The 12,614-nt window shown below is 39.3% G+C and overlaps 1 protein-coding gene across 4 annotated transcripts in view; it reads left to right on the forward strand.

Annotated features, from left to right (window-relative positions):
- The window catches only part of MTHFD2L (methylenetetrahydrofolate dehydrogenase (NADP+ dependent) 2 like), a 148,297-nt gene that overhangs the window by 61,281 nt on the left and 74,402 nt on the right, over positions 1-12,614 (forward strand). For all 4 annotated transcript variants that reach the window (XM_040237068.1, XM_040237065.1, XM_040237066.1 and 1 more), the window contains one exon: positions 9,117-9,209. In XM_040237068.1, coding sequence (XP_040093002.1) covers positions 9,117-9,209 — 93 coding nt within the window. The remainder of the gene's footprint in view (positions 1-9,116; positions 9,210-12,614) is intronic.

Below are 12,614 nucleotides of genomic sequence, written 5' to 3' on the forward strand. Positions count from 1 at the left end.
CTAGTATCAGCATAATCCCAGAAATGCTATCCTGCTGACCTAAGTGAAAACACAGTGTGTGCCAGCTCTGATTCTATTGCTCTGAGCTCCTTTCCTTTCTGTCCCATGTGGAGGCTGTTCAGTGAAGTGACTAGGAGCTTGGCCTCAAGAGCTGGACTAAATGAGTTTGAATTCTGGCTCTTACATAGATTTATGACCTTGGACAAATTATGGGCTCCTTGTGTTTTCTCACTTTACTCATTTATATAGTGTAAATAATGTTATTTCTACCTCACAAAAATACACTTTCAGTGTTTGGTGAGGATTGTTATGCGTTAATATGTGTAACTAGAACAGTGCTAGTTGTGTAGTAAGTTCTTACATAAGGGTTGTTTTTATCATATATGCTTTGGTTCTGCCCATGTAGCTTCGATGGAGCATTTCTTAGTAGGAAGGGTTTTGTTTTTCTGTTTCATGCTTAAAGATATAAAATAGCAGCTTATGAAGAGAGAAAGAAATACATGTTCAAATTCAGAATCTTTAGGCCTCTGGAGTCATTTGTCCAAAAACAGAACTCAGGCTTCATTTTTCTATCTAGTGCTGTTCTGTTGATGAGTACTGAGTTTTCCTTGACAAAAAGAAGTTTTCCTTCTTTGCTATTTCCTTGATTTTTTCCCTTAAGCCAGACCCTGGTGTAAGTTAAATGTATCAGGAATGATGCCATTTTCCCTTATCCAGAGAAGCTGACAAAGCAATACCCTACAGGTGAGATTTTAGCTCCTACTGGATTTGCCATTTTGCTTCATCTGCTGATGCAGGCACAAACAAATATAGGTTTGAAGTTTTGCCTCATGAATAAAGAAGATGAGACTTGCCCTGTGTTGTTGAGGAAGATAGATCTAGGATCATAGCAAAAAGGTAGAGTTTTGCTGTTATATGAAGGACTTTCTAACAGTTTGGGCTAAATAAAATACCCATAATTATTTTTATGGAAAATAAAAATTATTATTAGTTGGAAAAGATAGGAAAAGCATAAGGGAATTGAAGCAGAAGCAAACTAAATTCCTGCTCACATTAAGAATCTGTCTCTAAGAGCTTTAAGTGCCCTGAGTGGTTCTTAGCTAGAGTAGATCATGGTTCTCTCTGCTAGTTCTGTAACTTATATCTCCTTTTAATGTGAAATTATCACACTGTATTAGAGTCCTGATTCACAGATCTGTTTTTATGTGAGAGTAGGGAATTGTGTGTCTCCATTACTTGGCATGGCCCTGAGATTATTTCTTGCTTGTTGAATAAATGAAATGCCTGACAAAAGTAAATTCCTCATTTAGGTAATTTTAACAAAAAAATGATACTCTAAAATGAATCATATTGTGTTGTCTTAGCATTTCTAACATCAAAAATTAATTTCCTCAGTTGGTACTCTGTGTTAGTTACCACCAACCCTTTGCTATAATCTGTAATTTTGCATAAATCACAGAGGTAATGATAGCCTAGAAGATTGTGCAGGGGGTTGGCTCCCAGTGAACAATTTTTGATTGACTGCAGACTCTTAGATAGTCAGGAACATTTCTTGCTCAGCAGCTAATTATTAAGTTCTAACAGAGCTCTATGATTCTAGGAGATAGGTCCTCAGTCTTTCGTTCTTATTATATCTTACAAATATGAGGTAAAACACTGGCCACAATGAAGTTGCTTAAGATTCTTCTTATAAAACATTTTTACCTAGATTTGTGTGATGGAGAGAAGGAGGCCTGAGCCCAGGCTGTTATCATGTGCACACTAGGAGGATAAAACTGAGTGTGAGAAAAAGTCATCTGAGTGTCAAAGACATGCATCATTCTGTGGAGTGGCTGCGGTAACTTGTTGGTTCTGATTATCCTAGGGAAAAAGCTAAGGCACTAGTAATGACTAGGTGCAGCAAGCCCTGGGATTCATTGGAGAAAAGTGATGGAACACCAGAATTGAAAACAGAAATGACAAAATTTTCACAATGCCGAGTAAGACAGGTTAAATAAGTGTAGGGTTAGGACAGCTAGTTCTCAGGAAGAGGGACGGGGTTTTGTTGTTTAGTCACTAAATTGTGTCCAACTTTTTGCGAACCCATGGACTGTAGTCTGCCAGGTTCTTCTGTCCATTGGATTCTTCAGGCAAGAATACTGGAGTGGGTTGCCATTTCCTTCTCCATGGGATCTTCATGACTCAGGGATCGAACCTGCATCTCTTGCATCTACCTGCACTGGCAGGCAGGTTTGTTACCAGCTGAGCCACCAGGGACGTTCAATATATTTTTTATTTATTGATTTGGCTGTGCTGAGTCTTAGTTTTGGCGTGCTCGATCTTCTAGCTGCAGCATGCAGGATCTTGAGTTGTGGCATGTGGGATCTAGTTCCTCTATCAGGGATCAAACCTGGTCCCCCTGCCTTGGGAGCATGGAATCTTAACCACAGGACCACCAGACCACCACAGGAGTCCCTCCAGGAACAGGTATTCAGGGGCAAATGCAGAAGAGTCTGAGGCATTATTTGAACACATTTATTCTTAACTCCCTTGGTTCCTTCTCTTTTGCTATCATCATCTACTCTAATGAATAGTAGGTTAAAAACCTTCCCATGGTTTGATTGTGCAACAGTCAGAAACTGATCCATCAAGTCTAAAAAAGACTTTGATATTGCTATGAGTATTCCTAGCCACACTCAGGAGTTAAAAAAATTAACTAGATATTATTAATTAAGAAGTGGAGTTATCTGAAAGATCTTTCCATGCTGATTGAAATTCATCTCATTTTTTTTTCTTTTGCTTGAAGCTTTATAGGTTGTTAATTATATGTGTATATAATTCACTGAACTATGTATCTCTCAGTTCCTTAATGAAATCATTAGTAATGATGAAGTGGGAGGGTTTGGTTTCATTTTGGTTTTTACAAGGATTTGGGATGCTCTCATTTGGTGGTTTTTTAATTATTATTTTTTTGGCTGTGCTGGGTCTTCATTGAGGCACTCAGGGCACTCAGGCTATTCACTGTGGTGTGTGCACCACAGGTGGGCTACTTGCCACAGGTGGGCTCAGCAATTGCAGCACACAGGCTTAGTTGTGGCATGTGGGACTTAGTTCCTTGACCAGGCATTGAACCTGGGCCCCTTAATTGGGAGCATAGAGTCTTATCCACTAGACCACCAGGGCAGTCCCAGGGGTCTCTCATTTGGAACAAGATAATGCTTGAGTGGGCTGTTAACGTCTAAGGGAAGTTTTCTAAATATAGGAAAACTATTAAGATAGAGATGGGAGGATGCTTCTGGTGCCTTGGGATGGTTCTAAACATGTACTTTACATATGTTGATTGTTTACAGCTTTTACTTACTTTTAGTAACTACATGTCTTTAATAATATTTGTTTAATAAATAGCTATTGGGAATTCTCTCAGTATATGCAAGATACTGAACAAGACTTTGAAAGGAAAACTGATACAAAGGACACCGCTTCTGTTCTAACTAGACTTTGTGATGTTAGACCCCAGGTGATGGTGAAGGGAGGAGGGACTTTATACATGATGCCAAGTTTCTGGGCAGAAAATATCAAGGAAGGTGGTGCCATTATAAGAGTAGATAACATAGGCAGGATAGCAGGTTTGCAGTGGCATTTGCAGCTAGCAGACATGAAGGAGGACACAATGAGTGAAGGAATTTGGGTATTAGTTCATATATCATCTGTTTATATTTATGTGTGGCATTTGGACAAGTAGATCCTGAGTAAAAGAATAAGAATAGAGTTAATGGAGTCTGTTTGGAAGTCATATGAGGAAATATCACTTCTAAAGGTATAGGAGCCATTCATATGTTCCAAGGGAAATGGTATAGAATGGAAAATCACAGAACCTTGGGAAATAGGTGACAAGGAGAGGGTAGAAATGGCAAAGGAATCTGGAGGGAAAAAGGAGCTCAGGCTTGTGGGAGTCAAGAGAGCAGAATTATGGAAGCAGGCATGGGGTGACTAACAATGCCGTGATTGGAGAAAGAATGAGTGACTCCATCATAAACAAGACTCATCATTATTCAGGGAAAATTGTGTTAAAATCAGCAATAAAAATTGCTAAGTTGATTTTTTTAACACTAGAATAGGTTTTATATTTTCATCCAGCTTACTATTAATATGAATTTTATTTGTCTTGGTAACTCAAGCACTGATCATTCAAATTGTGACTTATGAGTGGCAATGCATTCTAGCAAGTGTTTGGCATAGTGTTTGGTCGTAGTATTTAACTTTTCCATAACATTTTTCTGTTGAGTTTATTACTTTGTTGGTAAATTCTTAAAATTATTTTTTGGTGTTTTAACCTTGCGTCAGGCATTTTTGTTTACTTAAACATTTGCATAGATTAAAATTTATTTAAACAGTTGCATAGAGTAAAATTCAGTTTTTTGGTGTTTAGTTCCATGAATTTAGACAAATGTACAGTCATGCAACAACCACTAATATCAAAATTCCCCAGGGCTGATCTGTATATATAGTATTATGAAAGCGTTAGTAACTGAGTTGTGGCCGACTCTTTGTGACCCCATGGACTGTGGCCCACTAGCCTAGTGTGCCCATGGAATTCTCCAGACAAGAATACTGGATTGGGTTGCCATTGCCTTCTCCAGTGGATCTTCCCAACCCTGGGATCAAACCTGGGTCTCCCGCATTACAGGTAGATTCTTTACCATATGAGCCATCGTTTCAGTTCAGTTCAGTTCAGTTGCTCAGTCATGTCTGACTCTTTGTGACCCCATGAACCGCAGCACACCCGGCCTCCCTGTCCATCACCAACTCCCGGAGTTCACCCAAACCCATGTCTATCAAATCAATGATGCCATCCAACCATCACATCCTCTGTCATCCCCTTCCCCTCAATCTTTCCCAGCATCAGGGTCTTTGCAAATGAGTCAGCTCTTTGCATCAGGTGGCCAAAGTACTGGAGTTTAAGCTTCAAAATCAGTCTTTCCAATGAACACCCAGGACTGATCTCCTTTAGGGATAGACTGGTTGGATCTCCTTGCAGTCCAAGAGACTCGCAAGAGTCTTCTCCAACACCACAGTTCAAAAGCATCAGTTCTTTGGCACTCAGCTTTCTTTATAGTACAACTCTCACATCTGTACACGACCACTGGAAAAACTGTAGCCTTGACTAGACAGACCTTAGTCGGCAAAGTAATGTCTGCTTCTTAATATGCTGTCTAATTTAGTCATAACTTTCCTTCCAAGGAGTAAACGTCTTTTAATTTCATGGCTGCAGTCACCATCTGCAGTGATTTTGGAGCCCAGAAAAATAAAGTCAGCCACTGATTCCACTGTTTCCACATCTATTTGCCATGAAATGATGGGACTGGATGCCATGATCTTAGTTTTCTGAATGTTGAGCTTTAAGCCAACTTTTTCACTCTCTACTTTCACTTTCACCAAGAGGCTCTTTAGTTCTTCTTCACTTTCTGCCATAAGGGTGGTGTCATCTGCATATCTGAGGTTATTGATATTTCTCCTGGCAATCTTGATTCCAGTTTGTGCTTCTTCCAGCCCAGCGTTTCTCATGATGTACTCTGCATAGAAGTTAAATAAGCAGAGTGACAATATACAGCCTTTACGTACTCCTTTTCCTATTTGGAACCAGTTTGTTGTTCCATGTCCAGTTCTAACTGTTGCTTCCTGACCTGCATATAGGTTTCTCAAGAGCCAGGTCAGGTGGCCTGATATGCCCATCTCTTTCAGAATTTTCCACAGTTTATTGTGATCCACACAGTCAAAGGCTTTGGCATAGTCAATAAAGCAGAAGTAGATGTTTTTCTGGAACTCTCTTGCTTTTTCAATGATCCAGCGGATGTTGGCAATTTGATCTCTGGTTCCTCTGCCTTTTCTAAAACCAGCTTGAACATTTGGAAGTTCACGGTTCACGTATTGCTGAAGCCTGTCTTGGAGAATTTTAAGCATTACTTTTAGTGTGTGAGATGAGTGCAATTGTGCGGTAGTTTGAGCATTCTTTGGCATTGCCTTTCTTTGGGATTGGAATGAAAACTGACCTTTTCCAGTCCTGTGGCCACTGCTGAGTTTTCCAAATTTGCTGGCATATTGAGTGTAGCACTTTCACAGCATCATCTTTCAGGATTTGAAACAGCTCCACTGGAATTCCATCACCTCCGCTAGTTTTGTTCGTAGTGATGCTTCCTAAGGTCTGCTTGACTTCACATTCCAGGATGTCTGGCTCTAGGTGAGTGATCACACCATCGTGATTATCTGGGTCATGAAGATCTTTTTTGTACAGTTCTTCTGTGTATTCTTGCCACATCTTCTTAATATCTTCTGCTTCTGTTAGGTCCAGACCATTTCTGTTCTTTATTGTGCCCATCTTTGCATGCAATGTTCCCTTGGTATCTCTAATTTTCTTGAAGAGATCTCTAGTCCTTCCCATTCTGTAGTTTTCCTCTATTTCTTTGCACTGATTGCTGAGGAAGGCTTTCTTATCTCTCCTTGCTATTCTTTGGAACTCTGCATTCAAATTGGTATATATTTCCTTTTCTCCTTTGCTTTTCACTTCCTTTCTTTTCACAGCTATTTGTAAGGCCTCCTCAGGCAGCCAATTTGCTTTTTTGCATTTCTTTTTCTTGGGGATGGTCTTGATTCCTGTCTCTTTTACAGTGACATGAACCTCCATCCATAGTTCATCAGGCACTCTGTCTATCAGATCTAGTCCCTTAAATCTATTTCTCACTTCCACTGTATAGTCATAAGGGATTTGATTTAGGTCATACCTGAATGCTCTAGCGGTTTTCCCTACTTTCTTCAATTTAAGTCTGAATTTGGTAATAAGGAGTTCATGATCTGAGCCACAGTCAGCTTTTGGTCTTGTTTTTGCTGACTGTTTAGAGCTTCTCCATCTTTGGCTGCAAAGAATACAATCAATCTGATTTCGGTGTCGACCTTTTGATGATGTCCATGTGTAGAGTCTTCTCTTGTGTTTTTGGAGGAGGGTGTTTGCTATGACCAGTGCATTCTCTTGGCAGAACTCTATTAGTCTTTCCCCTGCTTTGTTCTGTACTCCAATGCCAAATTTGCCTGTTACTCCAGGTGTTTCTTGACTTCCTACTTTTGCATTCCAGTCCCCTAGAATGAAAAGGACATCTTTTTTGGATGTTAGTCTAGAAGGTCTTGAGCCATCAGGGAAGCCCCTATATAGTATTATGGATACTGTTTAAAGACCTTTTTTAGATTACTTATCATGAAGTGAATTGGATTTTCTTGAATCTGATGTTTGCAAGATACTTCTGCTAGGGTTTGGGGAAGACATTCTGGGCGGCCTTCAGGTTTTTTTCTTCATCACCTTCATAGAATCAAACCATTTCCTTCTTAAACGGCTCCTCCAAGTCTTTGTGTTACCACTCACTGTGAACTATGCGAGGTGCAAGAGGGCTTTTTCTGCCTTTATTCCTACATGCAATAGGAGAGAGAGATTTTGCAATTTGCTATGACCTCCTTCACCTTCAGGAAGTATATTTTTGTAATCATTTTTCAGGGATCTGTCACTACTGGCCATGTTGTTATTGTTTGAACTTCTTTCTGCCTTTCTCCCTGTGTGATATATACGAACTCTGCTGCACCTGGTACTGTTACATATTTTTGGAGTCTGTGAAAAATATGTCTGCTAGTTTTGCTAAAAAGAGGGATTATGCAGTTTTTGTTGTTGTCATTAACTGTGTGATTTTGCATGTTATCTGGGAGGAGCAGATAGAAGATCCTGTTTAACACATCCATGTTCTTGAAGTCTTTCCTTTAACTGCTCTCATCACTGCCTTTCTCTCATTCCCTTTCCTTGGCTCACACATTAAGCTCTGGTATCCCCCATACTGCCAACTCCTCTTATTCCTACATCACTTTATTAAAGCATGGAGTATTTCCTATTATATCCTAGACCATGTTATCATTTCCTGAACATATAATTTCAAAGTTGATCCACTTTTTCCTGCTATCCTTTTGACTTGTAATGCCCTTTTATTCTTTCCCTGATTAGTATACTCTTGTTCATACTTCATGAGCTAAAAATGTGTATTGACTCCTTTAGGAAGCCTTCTTTGACATCTCCTCAGCTGTTGTTGTTTCTGACTCTTTGTGACTTCATGGACTGCAACACACCAGGCTTCCCTGTCCTTTAGTCTTTCCTGGAGTTTGCTCAAGTTCATGTACACTGAGTCAGTGATGCTATCTAATTATCTCATCCTCTGCTACCTCCTTCTCCTTTTGCCTTCAGTCTTTCCCAGCATCAGGATCTTTTCCAGTGAGTCAGCTCTTTGTATCAGGTGGCCAAAGTACAGGAGCTTCAGCTTCAGCATCAATCCTTCCAATGAGTGTTCAGGGTTGAATTCCCTTACGATTGACTAGTTTGATCTCCTTGCTATCCAAGGGACTCTCAAGAATCTTCTCCAGGACCACAATTTGAAAGCCTCAATTCTTCAGCCTTCTTTATGGTCCAACTCTCAAATCCATACGTGACTACTGGAAAAACCATAGCTTTGACCATATGGACCTTTGTAGACAAGATGATGTCTCTGCTTTTTAATACACTCTCTAGGTTGGTCATAACTTTCCTTCCAAGGAGCAAGCCTCTTTTAATTTCATGTCTGCAATCACCATCCACAGTGATTTTGAAGCCCAAGAAAATAAAACCTGTCATTGCTTCCACTTTTCCCCCTTTCATTTGCCACGAAGTGAGGCAAATCAGTCTCTCCCCTGTGTTTCCACAGCACACTGTCCCATTTTCACTGCACTTACTTTGTTGCTTTTAATATTTATATATCTTGTTATCAAGCCAGTGAGTATGCCCTGCATCTATGTATTGACCTGTCAATATAAAACTTTCAAATCCTTGGTTTCTTGGACTCTACTTGCAAATCTCCTATGATGAACAGCACATACCTTCATTTGGTCTCATTTGACTTTCTACTGGTCAACTGAAGGGTGCAATATTTTGAGTCACTAGATTTCCATATCTAGTTTTGATAATTTCAAAGCAATTTTACTATTCTTAGGATGTTACTGGAACTCTTCTAGAATTGAAGCCTCATTAAAAAAAAAAAAACTCAGTAATTACTAATAGAAGTTATTCTGCATTCCAGGTGATGCAACTGTGACAATAGCTCACAGATATACCCCCAAAGAGCAACTGAAGATCCATACTCTGTTGGCAGATGTTATCATAGTTGCTGCAGGTAAGTCTTTAGTGCTGTTATTTGTTGCAATGTCACATCAGCAGACTAATTCCTTCCCTGGTTGCTGACATGTCTATAAGAATAGCTTCTTGGAAGAATTAGGTATATGTACAGCTAACTTCCATTCTGTCTTTTGGTAGTCATGATACTGGTCCATTATGCCTGTGTTAGCATTTGTTACTTCATTATGGGAAACCAAAACAGTCTTTGGAATGACAGATTAAGCACAAGAATGAACGTGTACTTTGACAATTACTTTGACTGGTGTAATTGATTCCAAACATGAATAAGTTAAGAGGAGACTGGTAGGAAATGCTGTTGAAAAGGTAGTCAGGGCTAGCTCATGTAGGATCTTGTAAACACTCCAGGGACTTTCATATAAGCCAAAGATGGCTGTGAGCAAAAGGTTGATATGATTTGGCTTATGTTTTTAAAATATTACCTATATTGTGTCAAGCAGGATTGATTCTAGAATAGTAAGAGTAGAAACAGAGAGAATAGTTATTGCACTTCTATTTAATGAATCTCAATTTTCCCTTAATTTGTTTTATATTCAAACATACAAAGAATTCTACCCTTCACTTCTAACTTTACTCTTGCCACATAGTATTTCTGCATTACAGATGACTGTGACTCTTCTTGTTTTATCCAAGGCTTGAATGGTGGCATTTTTCACTTTGTTTATCAATTAGATGTTACTGATAATTTCTAGACTTTACAGTTAAATTATTGAATATTTTCAAACTACAAAGGGAGGGTAAAAGTTCCAGAAAAAATTGAGTTTGATGAAGAGAATGATAATAGTTTAAATTAGTTTCAATCAAGTTTAACTCACATTTAAATAATATAAACCCTTCTCTGGAACTCAGAATATATATGTGATGATTCCAGGTGGAGTAATTTGCCTCTTTGTAGAGTAAAAATAGAAATATTACATTTTCATGAAGTCACCAGTAAACTGGTAAAGCTAGTCACATTTCTGGTTTTTCTGAAAAACTATATTCAAGAGATATCAAATGCAAATTTTTGAACTGAGTTGACATAAGTAAGACATCAGATGTTTAAAGAGGCAATAAAAGTTTTTATACCATAGGTCAACATTAAGTAAAAAGCTGTGCAGCAGCTGATATATTAGCAGAGACAAATACTGACTCCTTTTTAGAAATACTAGGATTCACACACCAGTCTCAGGATTTGGTGAACAGAGAGAATTAGAGTGATCTTCCTGGTTTATCTCTAACTTTAAACAGAATGAAATTTACATTATCTTTAACAGGTGCTGTTGGCTCCCGTATTGCCAACTTGTAAAGACTATTTCACCATTGACCTCATTTCCCATTTATCAATTATGACATTAAATGCATATTTTCTTCTAGTGGAGTAACATCCCTCAGTGTTCATTCAGTTCATGTTTTTTTTTTTTTGATAAAAAATGACAAATGTGTGATCAAAATCCTCTTTTCAGAACCGCTGACATTCTTTGTGACTAAATCAAAGCTTATGTCATAAGTATACATTCTTGAGTTCCTGCTATGGACTCACCATATGCTCCTTTGTAAAGGCTTAAATCAGCACTTTGTAAAAGGCAAAGGAACAAGAGATAAAATTGCCAACATCCATTAGATCATAGAAAAAGCAAGAGAGTTCCAGAAAAACAACTTCTGCTTCATTTACTATGCTAAAGCATTTGACTGTGTGAATCACAACAAACTGGAAAATTCTTCAAGAGATGGGAATACCAGACCACCTTGCCTATCTCCCAAGAAACCTGTATTCAGGTCGAGAAGCAACAGATAGAACCAGACGTGGAACAACTGACTGGTTCCAAACTGGGTAAGGAGTACATCAAGGCTGTATGTTGTCACCCTGCTTGTTTAACTTCTGTATAGAGTACACCATGTGAAGTGCTGAGCTGGATAAAGCACAAGCTGGAATCAAGATTGCTGGGAGATATATTAATAACCTCAGATATGTGATGACATCACCCTTATGGCAGAGTGAACTAAAAAGCTTTTTGATGAAGGAGAAAGAAGAGAATGAAAAAGTTAGTTTAAAACTCAACATTCAGAAAATGAAGATCATGGCATCCCGTCCCATCAGTTCATGGCAAATAGATGGGAAAGCGATGGAAACAATGAGAGAATTTATTTTGGGGGCTCCAAAATCACTGCAGATGGTGTCTGCAGCCATGAAATTAAAATATGCTTGCTTCTTGAAAGAAAAGCTATGACAAAGCTAGACATATTAAAAACCAGAGACATTACTTTGCCAACAAAAGTCCATCTAGTCAAAGCTATGTTTTTTCCAGTAGTCATGTATGGATGTGAGAGTTGGACTATAAAGAAGGCTGAGCACTTAAGAATTGATGCTTTCAAACTGTGCTGTTGGAGAAGACTCTTGAGAGTCCCTTGGACTGCAAGGAGATCAAACCAGTCAATCCTAAAGGAAATCAATCCTGAATGTTCATTGGAAGGAATGATGCTGAAGCTGAAGCTACAGTACTTTGGCCACCTGATGGGAACAGCTGACTCATTTGAAAAGACCCTGATGCTGGGAAAGATTGAGGGCAGGAGAAGGGGACGACAGAGGACGAGATGGTTGGATGGCATCACCAACTCAATGGACATGAGTTTGAGCAAGCTCCGGAAGATGGTGAAGGACAGGGAATCCTGGTGTGCTGCAGTCCATGGGGTCGCAAAGAGTCAGACATGACTGAGTGACTGAACAAAAACAACAAATCAGCACTGAATACAAGGGGTTAAAAATAAGACAGGAAAAAGACAAAGGAAAATAAGAGAAGGGTTAAAGGAGGAGCCAAGCCTATATAAAATGAACAAATGAAAGTGTTAGTCCATCGATCATGTCCGACTCTTTTCAACTGCTTGAACAGTAGCCTGTCAGGCTCCTCTGTCCGTGGAATTCTCTAGGCAAGAATACTGGAGTGGGTAGCCATTCCTTTATCCAGAGGATCTTCCCCACCCAGGGATCTAATCCAGGTCTCTTGCATTGCAGGCTAATTCTTCACCCTCTGAACCACCAAGCCAGGAGGTACTCAGGCCCCTAGCTAGGCCTCTATGCAGACTCCATAAGCAGCAGCCATCCTGCTCAGGATAGCCTCTTACCACCAGAGGGCGCCAGTCAGGTGTGCAGCTACTGCAAACAGCTAGTTGAATACACTCCATCCTTATCCTGAGGGAGAAGACATTTTGAATGAAAGCAATGCAATCATGTCTTATTCCTGCCTTGTATTCTAGTTCTAATGCCTCCAACTAGTAATAGATACTAAAGTGTCCTGAAAGCTGGAAGACTGACCTATACAAAGCCCTCCTGTCATCCCCAGGAAATAAATATTTGGTTAATGTGAAATTTCAGGGAAGAAAATTGAGAATTATAAGAAATAACTAA

This window comes from Oryx dammah, unplaced genomic scaffold (genome assembly GCF_014754425.2).
Source record: "Oryx dammah isolate SB20612 unplaced genomic scaffold, SCBI_Odam_1.1 HiC_scaffold_3, whole genome shotgun sequence".
Classification (NCBI taxonomy): Eukaryota; Metazoa; Chordata; class Mammalia; order Artiodactyla; family Bovidae; genus Oryx; species Oryx dammah.